Source organism: Barbus barbus, assembly GCF_936440315.1.
Source record: "Barbus barbus genome assembly, chromosome: 6".
NCBI classification, from domain to species: domain Eukaryota; kingdom Metazoa; phylum Chordata; class Actinopteri; order Cypriniformes; family Cyprinidae; genus Barbus; species Barbus barbus.
Window position 1 is genome coordinate 40,486,786 of NC_136734.1, and position 19,504 is coordinate 40,506,289.

At 38.8% G+C, this 19,504-nt stretch overlaps 1 protein-coding gene across 3 annotated transcripts in view; it reads right to left on the reverse strand.

The window, feature by feature from the left end:
• Positions 1 to 3,879: 3,879 nt before the first annotated feature.
• LOC306871570 (metal transporter CNNM4-like) overlaps positions 3,880 to 19,504 on the reverse strand; it is a 50,542-nt gene continuing 34,917 nt past the window's right edge. The window contains exons 6-8 of one of the 3 annotated variants that reach the window (XM_079419619.1): positions 6,745 to 6,920; positions 5,088 to 5,888; positions 3,880 to 5,012 (exon numbers count right to left, since the gene is read on the reverse strand). In XM_079419619.1, the coding sequence (XP_079275745.1) occupies positions 5,691 to 5,888; positions 6,745 to 6,920 (374 nt within the window). In that variant the 3' untranslated portion in view covers positions 3,880 to 5,012; positions 5,088 to 5,690. Of the gene's footprint in view, positions 5,013 to 5,087; positions 5,889 to 6,744; positions 6,921 to 11,315; positions 11,495 to 13,033; positions 13,191 to 19,504 lie in introns of those variants that run through there. The other 2 variants (XM_079419621.1, XM_079419620.1) reach the window with 2 other exon arrangements.

The following is a 19,504-nucleotide window of genomic DNA, read 5'->3' on the forward strand; positions in this document are numbered from 1 at the left end:
GCCCATCTCAATTCCCATTGGTTGGTTCAAATCTTTGAACCTCGACTATTGGTTGGTCAGGTTTGATGTTTCATATGATTGGATAATTCGTAATTTCGGTATTTGGCTTGATGTATTAGAGGCGGTTATATTATTGCAAAACAAAACAAAACAATGGAATAAAGACAAAACAAAAGATATGCAGAATGCTAGTTCTATAAGACAATCTGTGACATTAACCATTTCAACTCCCTTATTTATTTATTTTATTTTTTTAAAGGTCAGATATTCATGTCAGTATTATGAAGATTACAATACAACAGAATTAAATAGACACATTATGAATTTAATGAAATGTTATTATTATTTTAATAACATTAGGGGAGAAATTAGCATTGTAATTTTGGGGTCTCATCATATATATTTTTTTAAATAATTGTATTATTTTCTAACTGATCTGTTAAGCAGATAAAGGAAGTGGCAGCAGAGAAGACACCGGAAGTGCATTTTATGCTGTGAGTGACAGCTAAATAATTAATTCGAATGATGCAGATATTCCTGTCATGATCTCCAGCGCTGCATCATATAATCTGGACTGGGCTTGCTTGTTTGTTTTTAATATAAAAAGTTCTGTTTTTGGTAAATGTACAGTAGAGGATTATATGAAGAAGTTCTACACTCTTCAGCAATAACACAAGTTTTGTGAATTTACTTGTAATGCATCACCCCCAACACTGCTGACCACAGACAAGTGGCTCTTAAAACTGATTGATGCCAATTAACAATAATCCCCTTCAGAATCATTTTATTACAACAAAGTATAAGAAGTATCAGTATAAACACCAGAGATGCAAACAGGAGAGGACGGTCGGCATGCTCCACACGCAATGCCTTTCTTTCACAGATATCTGCTTTACACGCTCATTTGGTTGCTTTAAAGTATTTAAAATATATATATTTTTATTACCTTATATTTCCAAAACGGTCATTTTTCACAAACACACACAAATTAACATCTTGTTGCAGCATTTTACAAAAATCAAGATTGAATATACAGGTACATCTCTAAAAATTTCTATTTAAAAAAAGGTCAATATTTTTTGTCACTCATGTCAGAAAGTGAAACCCATATATTATATAGATTCATTACACAGAGTGAAATACTTCAAGCCTTTATTTCTTGAAATTTTAATGATTATGGCTTACAGATAATTAAAACCCAAAACTCAGTGTCTCAGATAATTAGAATATTACATAAGATCAATAAAAAAGGATATTTTAAACAGAAACGTTAGGCTTCTGGAAAGTATGTTCATTCACTCAATACTTGGTAGAGGCTCCCTTTGCATGAATTACTGCCTCAATGCGGCGTGGCATGGAGGTGATCAGCCTGTGGCACTGCTCAGGTGGTATGGAAGCCCAGGTTGCTTTGATAGCGGCCTTCAGGTCATCTGCATTGTTGGGTCTGGTGTCTCTCATCTTCCTCTTGACAAGAGATTCTCTATGGGGTTCAGGTCAGACGAGTTTGCTGGCCAATCAAGCACAGTAACACCATGGTCACTGAACCAGCTTTTGGTACCTTTGGCAGTGTGGGCAGGTGCCAAGTCCTGCTGGAAAATGAAATCAGAATCTCCATAAAGCTTGTCAGCAGAAGGAAGCATGAAGTGCTCTAAAATCTCCTGGTAGATGGCTGCGTTGACTGTGGACTTCAGAAAACACAGTGGACCAACACCAGCAGAAGACATGCAGCCCAAATCATCTCTGACTGTGGAAACTTCACACTGGACTTCAAGCAACATGGATTCTGTGCCTCTCCACTCTTCCTCCAGACTCTGGGACCTTGATTTCCAAATGAAATGCAAAATTTACTTTCATCTGAAAAGAGGACTTTGGAGCACTGAGCAACAGTCCAGTTCTTTTTCTCCACAGCCCAGGTAAGATGCTTCTGATGTTGTCTCTGGTTCAGAAGTGGCTTGGTAGCTCTTTTCCTGAAGACGTCTGAGCGTGGAGACTCTTGATGCACTGACTCCAGCTTCAGTCCACTCCTTCTGAAGCTCTCACAAGTGTTTGAATCAGCTTTGCTTGACAGTATTCTCAAGCTTGCGGTCATCCCTGTTGCTTGTGCACCTTTTCCTACCCAAATTCTTCCTTCCAGTCAACTTTGCATTTAATATGCTTTGATACAGCACTCTGTGAACAGCACAGCTTTCAGTAATGACCCTCTGTGACTTACCCTCTTTGTGGAGGACGTCAATGATTGTCTTCTGGATCATTGCCAAGTCAGCAGTCTTCTCCATTATTGTGGTTTCAAAGAACAAGAGATACCCTGAATTTATACTGTAGGGATGGTCATTAATTGAAATTAAAATGTAAATATTCTAATATTTTGAGATACTGATTTTTGACTTTCATGAGCTGTAAGCTCTAATCAAAATTAAAACAAAAAAAACTTTTGAGATGTTTTACATTACATGTTATGAATCTAAAATATATGAAAGTTTCACTTTTTGAAATAAGTTACAATAAAAAATGAACTTTTTCATGATATTCAAATTTGAGATGTACCTACAGTATATGTGTCCCTGCAGCACAGAAGCAGTCATGAGTAACACAGGTATATCTGGAGCAATAGCCAACAATACATTGTATGGATCACAATTATACATTTCTCTTTTATGACAAAAATCATTAGGATATTAAGATCATGTTCCATGAAGATATTTAGTGAATTTCCTACCGTAAATATATCAAAACTTCATTTTTGATTAGTAATATGCATTGCTAAGAACTTCATTTGAACAACTTTAAAGGAGATTTTCTCAATATTTAGATTTTTTTGCTCCCTCAGATTCCAGATTTTCAGATAGTTGTGTATCAGACAAATATTGTCCTCTCATAACAAACCATACATCAATGGAAAGATCATTTACCCCCCCCCCCCCCTTCAGCGTTCCCACATCTCAGACCTCAAATACAGAAAATATTAGCCTTTTAGACATTGTTTTTGAAGTAAAGAATACACTATAGAAACCTTTACAAAACAACCAGGGGCCAGCTGCATAAACTTAGCCACGGTGTAAAGACTGTTTAACCAAACAGTTTCCAAGGAATAATCAGTCTTACTTTTCCAATACAAATAAGACCAATCTACCTTTTCATAACTGAATTCATGACCAGTTATAAATTACCTGGAAATGTTTATTTCATAATAAAAATTCTGCCCATTTGCACAAAAAGAAACATTCAATTTAGATTTATCTGTGAAGCAACTTTCACAATGAATGTAACTGCAAAGAAACGATGTTGAAATTATAGTCATGCAAGTGCAATGCCGTCAGCAGACCTGGATCTAATGTCAACCCAGTTAAAAAGTAAAGTAAAGTCGTGACGTATTGTCAAGTATGGTGACCCATACTCGAAATTGGTGCTCTGCGTTTAACCCATCCAAGTGCACACACACAGCAGTGAGTAGTGAACAAATGCACACACACACACACACACACACCGTGAACACACACCCGGAGCAGTGGGCATTTATGCTGCAGCGCCCGGGGAGCAGTTGGGGGTTCGGTGTCTTGCTCAAGGGCACCTCAGTCGTGGTATTGAGGGTGGAGAGAGCGCTGGACATTCACTCCCCCCACCTACAATCCCTGCCGGCCCGAGACTCAAACCCACAACCTTTGGATTACAAGTCCGACTCTCTAACCATTAGGCCACGACTTCCCCTTTTAGAGTGGAAGTCTATGAGTTGAGTTGAGTAGGCACTCCCCAGTTTAGAGTGCTCTGGATTTTCTTTAGAATAGCAAACCACTCTCTTTCACCATTTTTAGTCCATCTGCAAACATGCTCGTTCTGATATTGCAAAACCCATCACAGACAATGAACACAATATGGAACATATTACACTGATTAAATAAATAATTTAATAGTCAAACTCAGAAAGGAGACTTCTCCCAAAGCACAAAATAACCTGGAAAAATACAGTACAAAAAGAATGCAAGTTGTTACACCTAAAAAAAACTCTGCGGTTCCCATTAAAGAAAAAAAAGTTTAAATTCACAATGTATATTTTTATGATTCATTTCAGAAGGACAGGACATAATTAGGTGAACAGTTTGAACAAACGGAGTGTCTCCAGCTGTCAGAACTAGAAATACACGGTGCAGTTCTTGCTCCTCTTTTCATCGAGATGCTACAGAATAAACCGTTCATTTGACAAAGCAATGTGTCTACTAGACACTTTTCACTTGGATTGTTCTTATCAGTTTCAAACATATTTGGTATGAAAGCAAAAGATGTGCACAGAGGAAAAAAAGGAAAAGAAACCAAACAAGTCACTTCCTGAATTTTCCTAGTTTTAGGCCTCTACGATTTGTAGTCTGTACCATGTCCACCATGCTTAGAAAACACGCAGTCACAAAAAGAAATCAAATCATTTAAACATACCACCTCAATTTTACGCTAAATAAATAAATTCAATTCTTTTGGTTAGATTACCTCTGGTCCATCGGGAGCGAGGGATACAGTTCAAGAGCTGGAATCACAAATATTCTGTGCAGAAAAGTGACTCTGTTAACAGTTGTACTACAACGACAAGCGCTTGTTCTCTTTGGAGTAAAAAAGTCAATGCATTCATTTCAAAAGGACACAAACACAAAATCACAACAGTGCCACAGAATTATCTGATGGAGAAACGACAAGCGGATGCCATGTCCATCTTAGGTGCATTTGACGACAGCATGCTTCGCTTTTTTTGATCGCTTGGGTTCACGTAAATCAACGGGAATCACTGAACATGCAGTGTGTGTGAAGCTCAGCGGGTCTCTGTCTCCCTGAGATGTGCTTGGGCAAATCCGACTCGTACACACACACACACACACACACACACACACACACACACGTGCATGCATTTCTCTTACACACACACCCACACGTGCTTGGCTCTCTCTCTCACACACACACACGTACTTGCATGTCTCTCTCTCTCTCTCTCTCTCTCTCTCTCACACACACACACACACGTGCATGCATGTCTCTCTCTCTCTCTCTTACACACACCCACACGTGCTTGCCTCTCTCTTTCACACACGTACTTGCATGCTTCTCACACACGTGCATGCATGTCTCTCTCTCTCTCTCTTACACACACACACACACGTGCATGCATGTCTCTCTCTCACACATACACACACCCACACGTGCTTGCCTCTCTCTTTCACACACGTACTTGCATGCTTCTCACACACGTGCATGCATGTCTCTCTCTCTCTCTCTCTCTCACACACACACACACGTGCATGCATGTCTCTATCATAAACTCATTCTAAACTTCACACACACACTTTGGTACAATGATGAATTAACTATGGACTGACATAAAATAAAAAGGCATCTGCAGCTTCCCTCGTTAACTCTTCAGATAAACCTCAGAAAAAAGACTAAATAAACATCTTCATCTCTAGAACGGTCTCTATTCGCAGTCTATAAAGCGCCCTGGACAGTCCGTCTGACATAGGGGTCCAGATATGCTTTGGCGTTTTTGTTTTTTCGTCTTGCACAATGCGTTACACAACATCTTAATCTACTGCTGTCCATACACCCACACTATTATACTGTTGGCAATAAAAGGGCTCTGATTAAATGTTCTGGGAAAAGTGCTCTATGTCCAGCAGGATTGTGGGATACTGGTGAATCTCGAGTGTGCACCGTCGTTATGTGTGCGGTGTTTGGCTGTTCTGTTCGATGAGGAGCGAGGTCGTCTCGTCCGCCAGCGGGACCATGTTTTCTGAAGACGGATGCAGAGCAGATGTTGTGTTGTTGTCCACGAGGCAGTGTCCACTGTCCGGAGACTGCGGGGAACTGTCCAGCCGAGACGCCACCAGACCGTTCTGATACTGAGAGCGTGTGATCTGAGGAAGAGAGACGGAAACAGCAGTCGTGTGAGACTCCATAGTTTTAGATGGATGAAGGAATAAACCTTAAATGTGACCCTGGAGCACAAAACCAGTCATAAGGGTCAATTTTTCAAAATTTAGATTAATACATCATCTGAAATCTGAATAAATAATCTTTCCATTGATGTATGGTTTGTTATGATGGGACAATATTTGTCTGAGATACAACTATTTGAAAATCTGGAATCTGAGGGAGCAAAAAAATCTAAATATTGAGAAAATCATCTTTAAAGTTGTTCAAATGAAGTTCTTATCAATGCATATTACTAATCAAAAATGAAGTTTTGATATATTTACGGTAGGAAATTTACAAAATATCTTCATGGAACATGATCTTAATATCCTAATGATTTTTGGTATTAAAAAAAATTATATAAATAATTTTGACCCAATAATGCCAAAAATCACTGCAGAGCATCCATTGCTGAGACACTGATGCAGTGACTCATTTCTACAAACCTGATGAAGAAACAAACTCTTCCTAATCTGGGATGGCCTGAGAGTAAGCAAGCAAATTTCAATTTATGGGTGAAATAATCCATTATTGTAACATGCGAAATGTTTACAAGACTTAGTGCCCTACAAATAATGCTTCAATGCATCAACAGACAACAACACAGACTAAAGCATCTCAGTTCATTAAAACAAAAATCAATTAAAAACAAGAAATCAACCTGCTGTAGCTCATTCACATTGACACTCACACTAAATGCATCAAGCAGAGAAGTGCTAATTAATTCAGCTTCACCGTTTCTGCCCTCTAAATCCCAAAATTAATTTTCGTCCTAATATTTTGGGAGCATATCTTCACCTTCACGAACTGCAGGTCGGCCAGAGCTCGGACGTTGAAGTCAGGTGTGTACTGCGGCGGAGCGGCGCTGCTGAGCTGTGTGTTGCTGCCGCTGATGGACTGAGGCTCTGGGTGATCCGTGTTGCTCAGAGACACCGAGCGGTTCAGTCCGCCGATGTGAGACGGAGAGCGGAACTCTGAAACACAGTGTTATGGGAGAGTACATGATCATACAGTGCTTTCAGGAGCTAAACACAGGCCGGTCATACTTCCAGCAAAGATGCATTATTACTGAGAGGTCATGTGACACTGGAGTAATGATGCTGAGAATACAGCCCAGCCATCAGAGGAATACATTACATTACATTATTTTAAAATATATTCAAAATGGTTATTTTAAATCTACAATCTTTCACAAAATTACTGTTTTACTGCATTTTTGATCAAATAAATACCTTGGTGCGCATAAAACCATTAAAAATCTTACGAACCAAAACTTTTGAATGGTACTGTAGAAATGAGTAAAACTGAAATAAAAACAAATAAAACTGAATTTGAGAAAATTAAATGCATTTCATAGGGCCTTTTTAAAAAATTCCTGTTAAACTGTGTAACTTTCAATTAATTAGAGATGCTTTTTGATAAATAAAATTTAATCTAACCATTAAAACAGAGTCTAGAAAAAAATTTAGTTTGGGAAATAAATAAAACTAATATAGAACTCTGCAATATGATGAGTTTAAAATAAAATGAAATAATGTAGCCAACATGCCGTGGCAGGTAAGTTCATTCTAAAATAAAAATTCTGTCGCAAAATATTCATATGGTTTTACTACAATCGTTTTTTTTTATTTCCCTGCATTATGAAAGGGATTTTACAGCCGGAGGCTTACTGTCGAGGTCTGTAGAATTGTTTAAAGTTAATAAGGGAAACAGAGATGTGGTAAATGAAGTCAATCCACAATATCACACTGAATCATGTCCTTGTGCCTCAGTGTTGTTCATTTCCAGTAAAGAATCAGAAAAACATTCTCATGTAATGACACAGTGTGTTCTCATCTGCTGACAGCTTTTCATTAAACTGCTGAAACTATTGGAATGTACGTATTCATCTCATTTTGCTGGAAAGTTTTCATTCTTTGGATCTGCCAATTTCTTGTTTTCAGCTCATTGCTGCACAAAAGGATGACTCATCTTTAACTAAATGTTACTCGGCTGTTATTAGCACCGAGGCTGCAAAGAAAAGGGGCACTGCATACTTCTTAGATGATGGTTTATTAATGAGGAGGTGGTGTTCTAAGGTTGAAGAGGATTTGGATTGGAACGTTATATAATCAAGTGGTAGTTCCAAGTAAGTATCGTACTCATGTATTGTGTTTCGCTGGACATTTGGGGGTAACAAAAACTTATCGTATTCTCCAGCATTGTTTTGGCCTGGGTTGAAACGAGATGTTGCTAAATTTTGTTGCACGTATCATACTTGTCAAATTGCATTAATCCCACGCGCTCCACAGTCTCCTATTCCGGTTATGGGAGAAGCGTTTGAAGAAGTACTAGTTGACTGCGTCAGTCCTTTACCGAAAACAAAAGCATGTAACCTATAATGTGCAGAGTGACTCGATTTCCTGAAACGGTTCCATTGCGCAATAATCAAGGCTCCTGTTATTTTGAACATGTTGATTGTTCTTTTCCATCTTTGGACTTCCCCCAAAGTTATGCAAACAGATCAAGGCTCAAATTGTTTGTCGCGAGTTTTCAATCAAACTTTGGAGTCGATAGCACATCGAGTTTCTAGTTCATATCACCCGGAAAGCCAAGGTGCAATCGAGAGGTTTCACCAAACCTTAAAGGCCAAGCTTCGAAAATATTGTATGGAAACGAATAAAGACTGGGATGAGGGAATCCCTTTAGTATTGTTTGCCGTACATGAGAGCGTGCAAGAATCACTCGGGTTTAGTCCAGCCGAGATGGTCTTCGGACATACTGTCCGGGGCCCATTAAAGGTTTTGAAAGATAAAATGATGGTAATACAGAGAATAGAATGAATGTGTTAGACTATGTTAGTCGTTTTAGAGAAAAACGTCATGGTGCTTGTGACCTTGCTCGTAACTTTCTGAAAGATGCTCAGTCTCAGATGAAGGATCGATATGACCGGCAAGCAGTTGCACGATCTTTTCAGTCTGGGGATAAGGTGTTGGTATTATTACCTAATCCAGGTTCGGCATTGACAGCTCGATTTACAGGTCCATACAATGTGGTCAGGAAACTTAGTGATACGGATTACGTTGTATGTACTCTTGAAAGAAGGCGCAAAACCCGCGTTTGTCACGTGAACATGCTTAAAGCGTATCATGATCGTGAAAAAGATGACAAAGAAGCGATCGATAATGCAGCGGTTTTAGTTACGTCTGAAGTTTTGTCTGTTGGAAAAGATGTCGCAAAAGCAGATGAAGATGGTCTGTTGTTACGGAATACTCCTCAGCAATGTAGTAAATTGGATAACTAACAAAGTTGACTTCCCATCTTTCTCACTTGCCTGATGAGAAAATGCATGAGGTAATAGAACTCATCACTTCTTTTCCATCTTTGTTTTTGGATGTTCCGTCCCAGACTAGTGTTACACAACATGATATTGATGTTCAAGACGCGAAACCGATAAAGCAACATGCTTATCGAATGAATGCCGTCAAACGATCTGCTATGAAGAAAGAAACTGACTATTTGATCGAAAATGGTTTAAATGGAGTTCTCCTTGTCTTTTGGTTAATAAACCTGATGGTTCTTTTTGTTTCTGTACGGATTTCCGTAAAGTAAATGCCGTCACCGTGCCCGACTGTTATCCACTCCCTAGAATGGAAGATTGTGTTGACAGTATTGGTTCTGCTAGATTTGTTAATAAACTCGATTTGCTCAAAGGATACTGGCAGGTACCGTTAACAGTGTGCATCTGACATTTCTGCGTTCGTAACTCCGGATTGTTTTTTACAATATAATGTTATGGCATTCGGGTTGCGAAACGCACCGGCTACATTTCAGCGATTAACTCAAATGGTTTTAGCTGGTGTACCCAATTGTAATGCGTACTTGGATGATTTAGTGATTTCTTTTCCAATGACTGGGAAGAACATCTCTCTTTGTTGCGCACTGTGTTCAAACGTTTGGAACGTGCTTCCTTAACCCTTAACCTGGAAAAGTGTGTGTTTGGCCAGGCCACGGTCACCTATTTGGGAAAACAAGTAGGACATGGACAGGTAAAGCCGGTGGAAGTGAAAGTCACGGCCATTACACGGCCCTGTACCTGTTACTCGGCGAGAGCAAAGACGATTCCCAGGTATGGTTGGCTACTATAGGAGTTTTTGTAAGAATTTTCCCACTGTAATAACCCCTCTTACTAATCTACTTAGCCCTAAGCAAACCTTTGCGTGGACTTAAGAGTGCCAACTGGCATTTGAAAATGTTAAGGCTTCGATGTGTAATAGTCTAGTTCTCGCGGGCCCACAATTTGAGCGTGCTTTCAAGTTGGAGGTCGATGCGAGCGCAGTTGGTGCTGGGGCAGTCCTTCTCCAGGAGGGCGCTGATGGGGTGGATCATCCAGTGTGTTTTTTCTCGTAAGTTTAATAAACATCAAGTAAACTATTCTACGATCGAAAAGGGAACCTTAGCTTTGCTATTAGCACTACAGTTCTTTGAAGTTTATTTGGGTTCTTCTAACTTGCCTACAATTGTATACACCGATCATAACCCCCTTGTGTTTTTGTCTCGCATGTATAATGTAAATTAACGACTTATGCGTTGGGCTTTGTTTGTGCAGAGTTACAACTTGGAAATTCATCATAAAAAGGGGATTGATAATGTCCTTGCTGATGCTCTTTCTAGAGTTTAGATAAGGCCCTTTTTCACACAGAGATTCCGGAAAATACACGGGTAATGTGTTCCGGCAATTGCTCCCGGGTCGTTAGATTTGCTGCATTCACACACAACCCGTAAAAGTCCCGGAATGACACGTGACGTCATCATGTGACGTATATAATGCGCCGCGCACCATTTCACTAAATTGGCAAACGGAAAAAACCTAAACTGGCGAACGAAAAAAAAGAGAAAAAAAACTAAACTGGCGAACGATTTCAGCTTCAGCGCGGATAGTGAGGGGCTTCGATCGCTGCTTCATTCCAGTTTACACATTTTCCGTTGTGTGAATGTTGATCTGCCTTCAAAACACCCGGTAAAAGAGTCGCATGATAACGCGCGCCATCAGCCTTTACGGCTTTTATCCGGCTTTTGTTCACACAGCGCTCGTTCCGGGACTGAACCCGGCAATGTTACTAGGTCCCCAACCCGGGAGTGATCCCGGAATCAATCCCAGATCGTGGTTGCGTTCACACAGAAGGCACTCTGGCAATTTTCTGGGACCAACATGCAGTGTGAAAGGGGCTATATTGTAGGTGAATTGTTGGTTGGGTATTTTGTTTTCAGTTTTTTTTTTTTGTTTCCAAACAATATGTTTGTTCTTAAATGTGGGGGTGTTACGTCCCTATATGTGATGCTGAATTGTTGTTTGAGTATTTTTCTGTTTTTGTATTCTTTTTTTTTCTGGGTTTTCCTTTTTGCCGCCCTCTCGTTTTTTCTTTCTCTTTCTTCTATTTTCACTTTCGCAGGTGGCGCGCAGATTGGTCGTCTCGCCTGTCAATCATTCGGGACGAGTTGATTGGGTGTGATGACATGAGGGGGGGAGTGTTCTTCAGTCGCGCTCGCTGATTGATGTCCAGCAGTGCTATAAAAGGGAAACGCCGGTGTATTAGAGAGGCCAGTCTTTGTGAACTTGTGTTGTGGTTTTTCTTTGTTAATTTGTGTTCTTTTGTTTTGGCTTCGTTTGTATGGTTTAGTTCATAATGTGCTTTGATGGCCATGTAAGACATCTTATCCAATTGCTGTCCTGAAGCCTTTGTCCTTTCATGCTTAAAAGCCTTAGAAAGCTTTTCAAAGTTTTGTTACAACTTACAATTTTTGTTACAATTTAATCTTCGTATTACAACAATAAAAAACATTTTATTTATAAAAAGCTTTAGCAGCAACACTAATATTAGCAGTAAGCAAAATAAAATGTAGAATGTCTAATGTTTTCAAATGGAGAAAATAAATAAAGGACACGAGACTAATGATGAGCATATAGACAACAGAGAGAGAATTCAATTCAGCGCTTTTATTTCCAACATGCACTGATTCATGGCTGTCTTTATAGGGACAGGGCTTGACAGAGTATCTTATTTATCATATTTCCTAGAGCCAAGTTGGATAAACTACATATCAGGCATTTATGTAACGCATCTAATTTGTGCATTAATGACTGTAATATTAAATATTTTATTAACTACAGCAAATCAAGTACCTGCACGCCATTGTTGTTGTCTCGTTTCCCCTCAGACGCGCTGCAATTGCGATCCTGCGCGCAATTCTCAAAACACCCACAAGATGGTGTTTGTCGGTGAATCCGATATTACAAAACCGATGTCTGATTATGGAAAAATGCTAAAATATCGGGAAAATATCGGTAAATCGATATATCGGTCAATCTCTAGTTTTTGTTTGGTTAGGTAGTGTAGTTGAGTTATGACGTCTTGGACATTGAAGATTGTTTTCTTTTCACATTTTTCTTTTCTTAGTTTAGAATTAGATTAAAATGGGTTAGTAAGATTTCTTTTGGTTCTGTTGTTTTCTTTATTTTGGCACGGTCCAGGCTCCCTTCATTCTCCCCAGTTCTCCAACAGGCCGAGGTTGCCGGTGTGTCTAGTTTTTCTTTTATTTTATACCTAAATTATTTTACAGTCTTTAATAATAAAATAAGTTTACTTTATTTACTCTCTCTGGTGTTGGTTACGATCACTCACACACAGACTGTATGCTGACATTGCTCCAAACTGGTCTAATGCTCCCCTTCTTAGTCCCTAGATGCTTAACAATCAAAGAAGTGTCGTAACATAAGGACAACAAAAAGCTATCAAGTAAAAGTGTAACATCTGCAAGGCATTGATGGTCACCAGATAGAGAGAAGTCCACGCCAACTCACTTATCTCTACGAGATTCACATGCTAGCCGAGAGGTCCAGAGAAAAGAGCTAAAGGTGCAGCTCACACCAAAATGAACACAGATCCCATAAAATATAAGATATGATTCATATTGACCACTTTTATGGCTTAACAGCTAGGGATGCACCGATTATAAAATTTGTTGGTACGATTATTGTCTGAGGAATAATCACGGTTTTATTCATTTGACAAAATTATTGATGAATAAAATCACATGGATACTCTTTAGATAATAAAGTGTTATTTATTGGTGCCTTTTGAAACAGAAATAACACAGTAGGCCTAACCAATAATACAGCACAAAATAATAATAATAAAGACAATCAAAAGTCCATGTCTTCCATTGGTGACCTCTGCTCTGTAAACATCCATGACAGTATTTCCCTTTTGAAAATAACGAATGAAAAAAAGATCACAAAAGTATTTAGTGTTTTCAATTTGCACACTCTTTACCTACATTTCTTTTGGACCTGAGGCAGAAAACTAGAAACATGGTGAAAAAATAAATCATTCACACATGCACCGATCACTTCCTCCTTCCCTCTCAAACAATCAAATAATTAATTAGGAGAATTTAAAAAAAAAAGTGATCTTACACTATTTCATCTGTCTATTCATCATTTATTCATTCACCAACTAATTCATCAGTCAGAATGCTGAGCTAAGCCGTAGCTTCGTGTCAGTATTGCCTTCACGTCGTGCATTAAAATAGTTTAAAGCTGTGTATTCGCGCTTTAGTATCAGTTTTATGGCAATATTTAAATGACACTCTGGTCATTCTTGGTGTACCTAAAATGCGCCCACACTATCAACTTCAGTCATTTCTCTGGTGGAAATAAAGGATTGCTGTTTGGATCCTCTGCCATAGTTAATCTAGTGTGTGTAGCCTCCGTGTCTCTGATAAGCACGGCATTTTAAGCTGGTGCGCCGCTAGTTTAACTTTGTTTTTCAAACAGTGCCACAGAATTATCTGATGGAGAAACGACAAGCGGATGTCATGTCCATCTTAGGTGCATTTGATGACAGCATGCTTCGCTTTTTTTGATCGCTTGGGTTCACGTAAATCAACAGTGTGTGTGAAGCTCAGCGGGTCTCCCTGAGATGTGCTTGGGCAAATCCGACTCGTACACACACACGCACACACGTACATGCATGCATATCTCTCTCTCACGCACACACACATACGTGTATGCCTCTCTCTCACACACACGTACTTGCATGCCTCTCACACACACACACACACACGCACGCATGTCTCTCTCTCACACACACACGCATGTCTCTGACACACACGTACTTGCATGCCTCTCACACACACACACACAAACACATGTACATGCCTGCATATCTCTCTCTCACGCACACACATACGTGTATGCCTCTCACACACACACACACACGCCTCTCACACACACACACACGTCTCTCTCTCACACATACACACACACATGCATGTCTCTGACACACACACACGCATGCATATCTCTCTCTCACGCACACACATACGTGTATGCCTCTCACACACACACACACACGCCTCTCACACACACACACACGTCTCTCTCTCACACACACACACACACATGCCTCTCTCACACACACACACACGCATGCATGTCTCTGACACACACACACGCATGCATGTCTCTCTCTCACACACACACACGTGCGCGCGCATGTATGTCTCTTTGATAAACTCATTCTAAACTTCACACACACTTTGTTACGATGATGAATTAACTATGGACTAACAAAATAAAAAGGCATCTGCAGCTTCCCTCGTTAAAACTTCAGATAAACCTCAAAAAAAGAGAGAAAAATGATAAAAACATCTCTAAAACGGTCTCTATTCGCAGTCTAAAAAGCGCCCTGGACAGTCCGTCTGACACAGGGGCCTTTTTCAGTCCAGATGTGCTTTGGCGTTTTTGTTTTTTCGTCTTGCACAATGCGTTACACAACATCTTAATCTACTGCGGTCCATATACCCACATTATGTTGGCGCTAAAAGGGCTCTGATTAAATGTTCTGGGAAAAGTGCTCTGATAAGTGTGGTGGCTTCTGCCAGTGCTATGAGGAATCATTCTCAGAGTCTTGGGGTTTTGATGCCAGAATTTAGATTTTATTATCTGAGACAATAAAACCGAGAGACCCTGCAGTGAATCTCCCGAATCTGTTCGTTCCCTCTTAAATACAGTTTTTGCCCCGTGTTCTATACATTTCCTATACAGTTATTGCTTAACAGTCTCCATCTGTTTCCTAGAGCAGACAATAGGCCCCAATTTATGTTACGTTAAAGGAAGAGACCCAGGATGTGCAGCTTTACCTTACACCATACGTCTGCACATTCCATTCTTCTGCAGGCCTCAACACATACAGGCAGATACAATTTTATAATAGTCAAGTCAAGTCAAGTCACCTTTATTTATATAGCTCTTTTTACAATGCAAATTGTGTCAAAGCACTGCACAATATCAAAAAAAGGGATTAATAAAACTCTTCGACATAAGCACGGCATTTTAAGCTGGTGCACCGCTAGTTTAACTTTGTTTTCATTTTGCGCAGTTGGAACAGTTCCGTTCTGTGCAACAGAAACACTCGGTGTAGCGGAGCCTTTACGATTAATTTTACAGTGATGTTTTAAAGTATGGCTAATCGAGAAACCGGTTAATCGCTGCATCCCTATTCACAGCCCGTTATCATTCTACTCATTACTCTTTTTTTTTTTTTTTTTACAGTGGCCAAGATATCCCTTTGTGATTCATAGATGTAAAAAAAAAAAAAAAAAAAAAAAAAAAAAAATACCAGAAAACCGTTTTTGAAAAAAAAAAAAAAAAAAAAATTATAAATAATTTTTATAAAATTTATTAATTAATTAGAGATGCCTTTGATTGTTGAAATTAACCATTGAAATGGAAACCAGAAAATTAATGGAAAACAGAATATGGTGAAAATAAAACTGAATTTGAGAAAATATTTAATTGGGACTTTTTTTTTTTTAAATAAATTGTTGAACTGTGCAAATTTCATGATTTCAGTTAATTAGACATGCTTTTTGATTAATAACATTTAATTTAATGATTAAAACAGTCAAGAAAATTTCCAACAAACTGAATCAAGAAAAATTTGATTTTGGAAAAATAAATAAATGCTGGATTTGGGAAAAAATAAAACAGATTTCGTAGGGCCCTGAGAACAAAATTTTTAGAAGGCATTGCTGAACACACTGACAAATATTCTGTGATTTTATAAAACTGTAGAGACAACGTAATAACATCAGCACTACAGTTTAAACGTTTGTGGTCAGTAAGAAATTTAGAAATGTGTAAGGTTTATATTCATCATATAATTCTCTATTCAAAGAATCCTGAAAAAAAAAAAAAAATGTTTCACAAAAATATTAAGTACAACTGTTTTCAACATTGATAATCAGAAATGTTTCTCGAGCATCAAATCAGCATATTAGAATGATTTCCCAAACATTTGAACAGCAGTGTTGATATGAAGCCACGTTTCTGTGATGGAAGTGTGTTTAGAGGCGTGTTTGACAGTATGAGGTCAGAGGTCAGCAGAAGAGCTGGATATCACACAGATGAAGACTGATATCGCCATCTACTGGCACTTTCTCAGCACCAGAACTGCCGTGCATATTTTTCATGAATTACATCGTCTTCTGAAGCCATACCATAACTTTATGTGAGAAAAAGACTTGAATTGAATCCATTATTTGCTGAAAATGCACAAACCGGGTGGGGGCACTGGTCTGCTCATTTCAAACAATCGGAAATACTCATCATTGTGAATCATTTCGACCAATTTCATTACTTAATACAGATGTTAAAATGCTGAGTAAAATTTTAGCAAGGAGGTTGGAGGCACTTGTACCTAAGATAATACACAGAGACCAAAATGGATTCATTAAGGGCAGGCAAGGGTTTCACAATGTTAGAACCTTGCTTAATGTTTTATATCTTATAAAGGGAACTAGTGATGCAGCCATTCGGTCCTTAGATGCTGAAAAAGCTTTCGACAGGGTGGAGTGGCCGTATCTATCTGAGGTCCTTAAAAGATTTGGGTTTGGAGAGGTTTTCTGTAAATGGATTAAGATACTTTATACACATCCTATGGCTGAAGTGCTCACTAATAATATAGTTTCCAAAGCCTTCAGCATTCAAAGGGGCACTCGTCAAGGGTGATCTCATAGTAACATACAAGGCATCAGATCAGACACAGTAGATATGTGCATTTCGTTGTACGCAGACGATGTAATTCTGTACTTGACCAATCTGGCTCACTCCATTCCTTCTCTAATACAGCTTCTTTCACTCTTTGGTAACTTTTCTGGTTATAAAATTAACCAATCTAAATCATGTTTCCTTTTATTGAATAGTGGTGATAGTCAAATACAAGCTGTAACACCATTTAATGTGGAAGATTCCTTTATTTAGGAATTAAAATAACGGCTAATATAGATTAAATATCTTCAGTTAATTACCAACCTCTTTTGAACACTATCTCTAAATTTATTGAAAGATGGAGAAATCTACCTATATCTCTAATTGGACGTGTAAATACAATAAAAATGAGTGTGCTCCCTAAAATATTGTATCCATTTCAAAATATTCCTCTCTGCCCTCCATCTTCCTTTTTTACAACACTCCAGAGATTATTCACTGATTTCATCTGGAATAATAAAAGAGCTCGTGTTCAGTTATCATTATTATACTTGCCTTATAACAGGGGTGGTCTCTAATTTCCAAATCTACAGGTACTATTGGGCAGCACAGTTACCATCTACTTTATTTTATTTCTCTTCTGAATCTTCTACATCTTGGTTGGACATTGAATCTTTCTTTATAAAGTCAAAACTACCTCTTAATCTTTACCTTTATTCAGCAGATATTAAATCTCTCAGAAAAGACAAAGATACCGTATCTTTTAACCCTCTCCTCATTAATACAATTAACATCTGGTGTGATATATATAAATATTTAGGTCATTATAATACTTTATCATGTTTTACCCCAATATGGGGAAACAAGTGTTTCAAACCAGCCAGATCTGACCCAGGATTTAAGATGTGGTTTGATAGAGGGCTGCAAAAAATTGAGGATTTCTATAAAGGAAATGATCTAATGTCCTTTGCAGAAATTGTAGCGGAATTTGATATTCCCAAAAAGCATTTCTTTAAATTCCTTCAATTTAGGAGCTATATTTGTTCTTATCAAGGGGCAAAGCTTACAAAACCTAATAAGACCCCTCTTGAAGACCTCTTATCAAAACCTGCCCAATCTAAAGGTTTAATATCTATGTTTTATAAAATGTTAGAATCTTACTCCAAAGAATCATCAGAATCTAAATTGGCTTCCTGGAGAGAGGATTTAAATCTAAATATTCCCTTGGATGTATGGGAATAAATATGCATGAAAGCTCAACTACATACATTTAATAGTGATCTCAAATTAATACAGTATAACTGGATTATGAGAACATATATTACTCCAGCTAGATTAAATACAATTAACCATAATATTCCAGACACATGCATCAAATGCTCAGTTGGTAAAAGGCACACTTTTGCATTGCATGTGGAACTGCCCGAAGGTGCAGGAGTTTTGGAAAGAGGTGGCTATATTTATTTTCCAGATGATATCTATAAATCCTACCCATGAAACCTGAAATTTTTATTTTGGGAATTATTCCTGAAAATATTGTTCACCATAGCAGTTCTCGTAAACTTGTTGATTTTAGTATACTTCAAGCAAAGCGTCTGTCTGATAGCTCTGTACTGGAAGAAAGTGGAAAGGCCGTCTATTGTACAGTGGATCAATAACATGTCTTTCTGTTTAGCAATGGAAAAGATAACATGTGTTAAAAGGTAAACTTTCCTCTTTTGAGAAAATTTGGGCATCCTTTATACCTTTTATATCAAATTCGGACTTTGGCAATGTACTGAATGAGACCGGAGAAGACAAGATAACTTGACATGTGACATCTCCAGATGTCAAACTTCTCCTCTCCAGCCATCCTACAACATGTCCTCTCGGCCCGATCCCCTCACATCTTCTCCAAACAATCTCTCCCACACTCTTACCGGCACTCACACACATTATCAACACATCTCTCCTCACAGGCATCTTCCCCACAGCATTCAAGCAGGCTCGGGTAACCCCACTGATCAAAAAACCTACATTAAACACTTCTCTTTTAGATAACTACAGACCTGTCTCTCTCCTTCCATTCGTAGCGAAAACACTCGAACGAGTTGTCTTCAACCAGCTCTCGCGGTTTCTCTCACAGTACAACAAACTGGATGCTAAACAGTCAGGTTTCAGGAGTGGCCATTCAACAGAGACTGCGCTACTCTCAGTCACTGAAGCCCTGCGAACTGCAAAGGCTGATTCCAAATCGTCAGTCCTCATTCTGCTGGATCTCTCTGCTGCTTTTGACACTGTCAATCATCAGATTCTCCGGTCTACCCTCTCATCACTGGGCATCACTGGGATTCCACTTCGCTGGTTTGAATCCTATCTCACCGGTAGATCCTTCAGGGTGGCCTGGGGAGGGGAGGTATCCAAACCACATCAACTGGTCACTGGAGTTCCTCAGGGATCGGTTCTTGGACCCCTCCTCTTCTCCACATACACTACATCGCTGGGTCCCATCATACATGCACATGGCTTCTCCTATCACTGCTATGC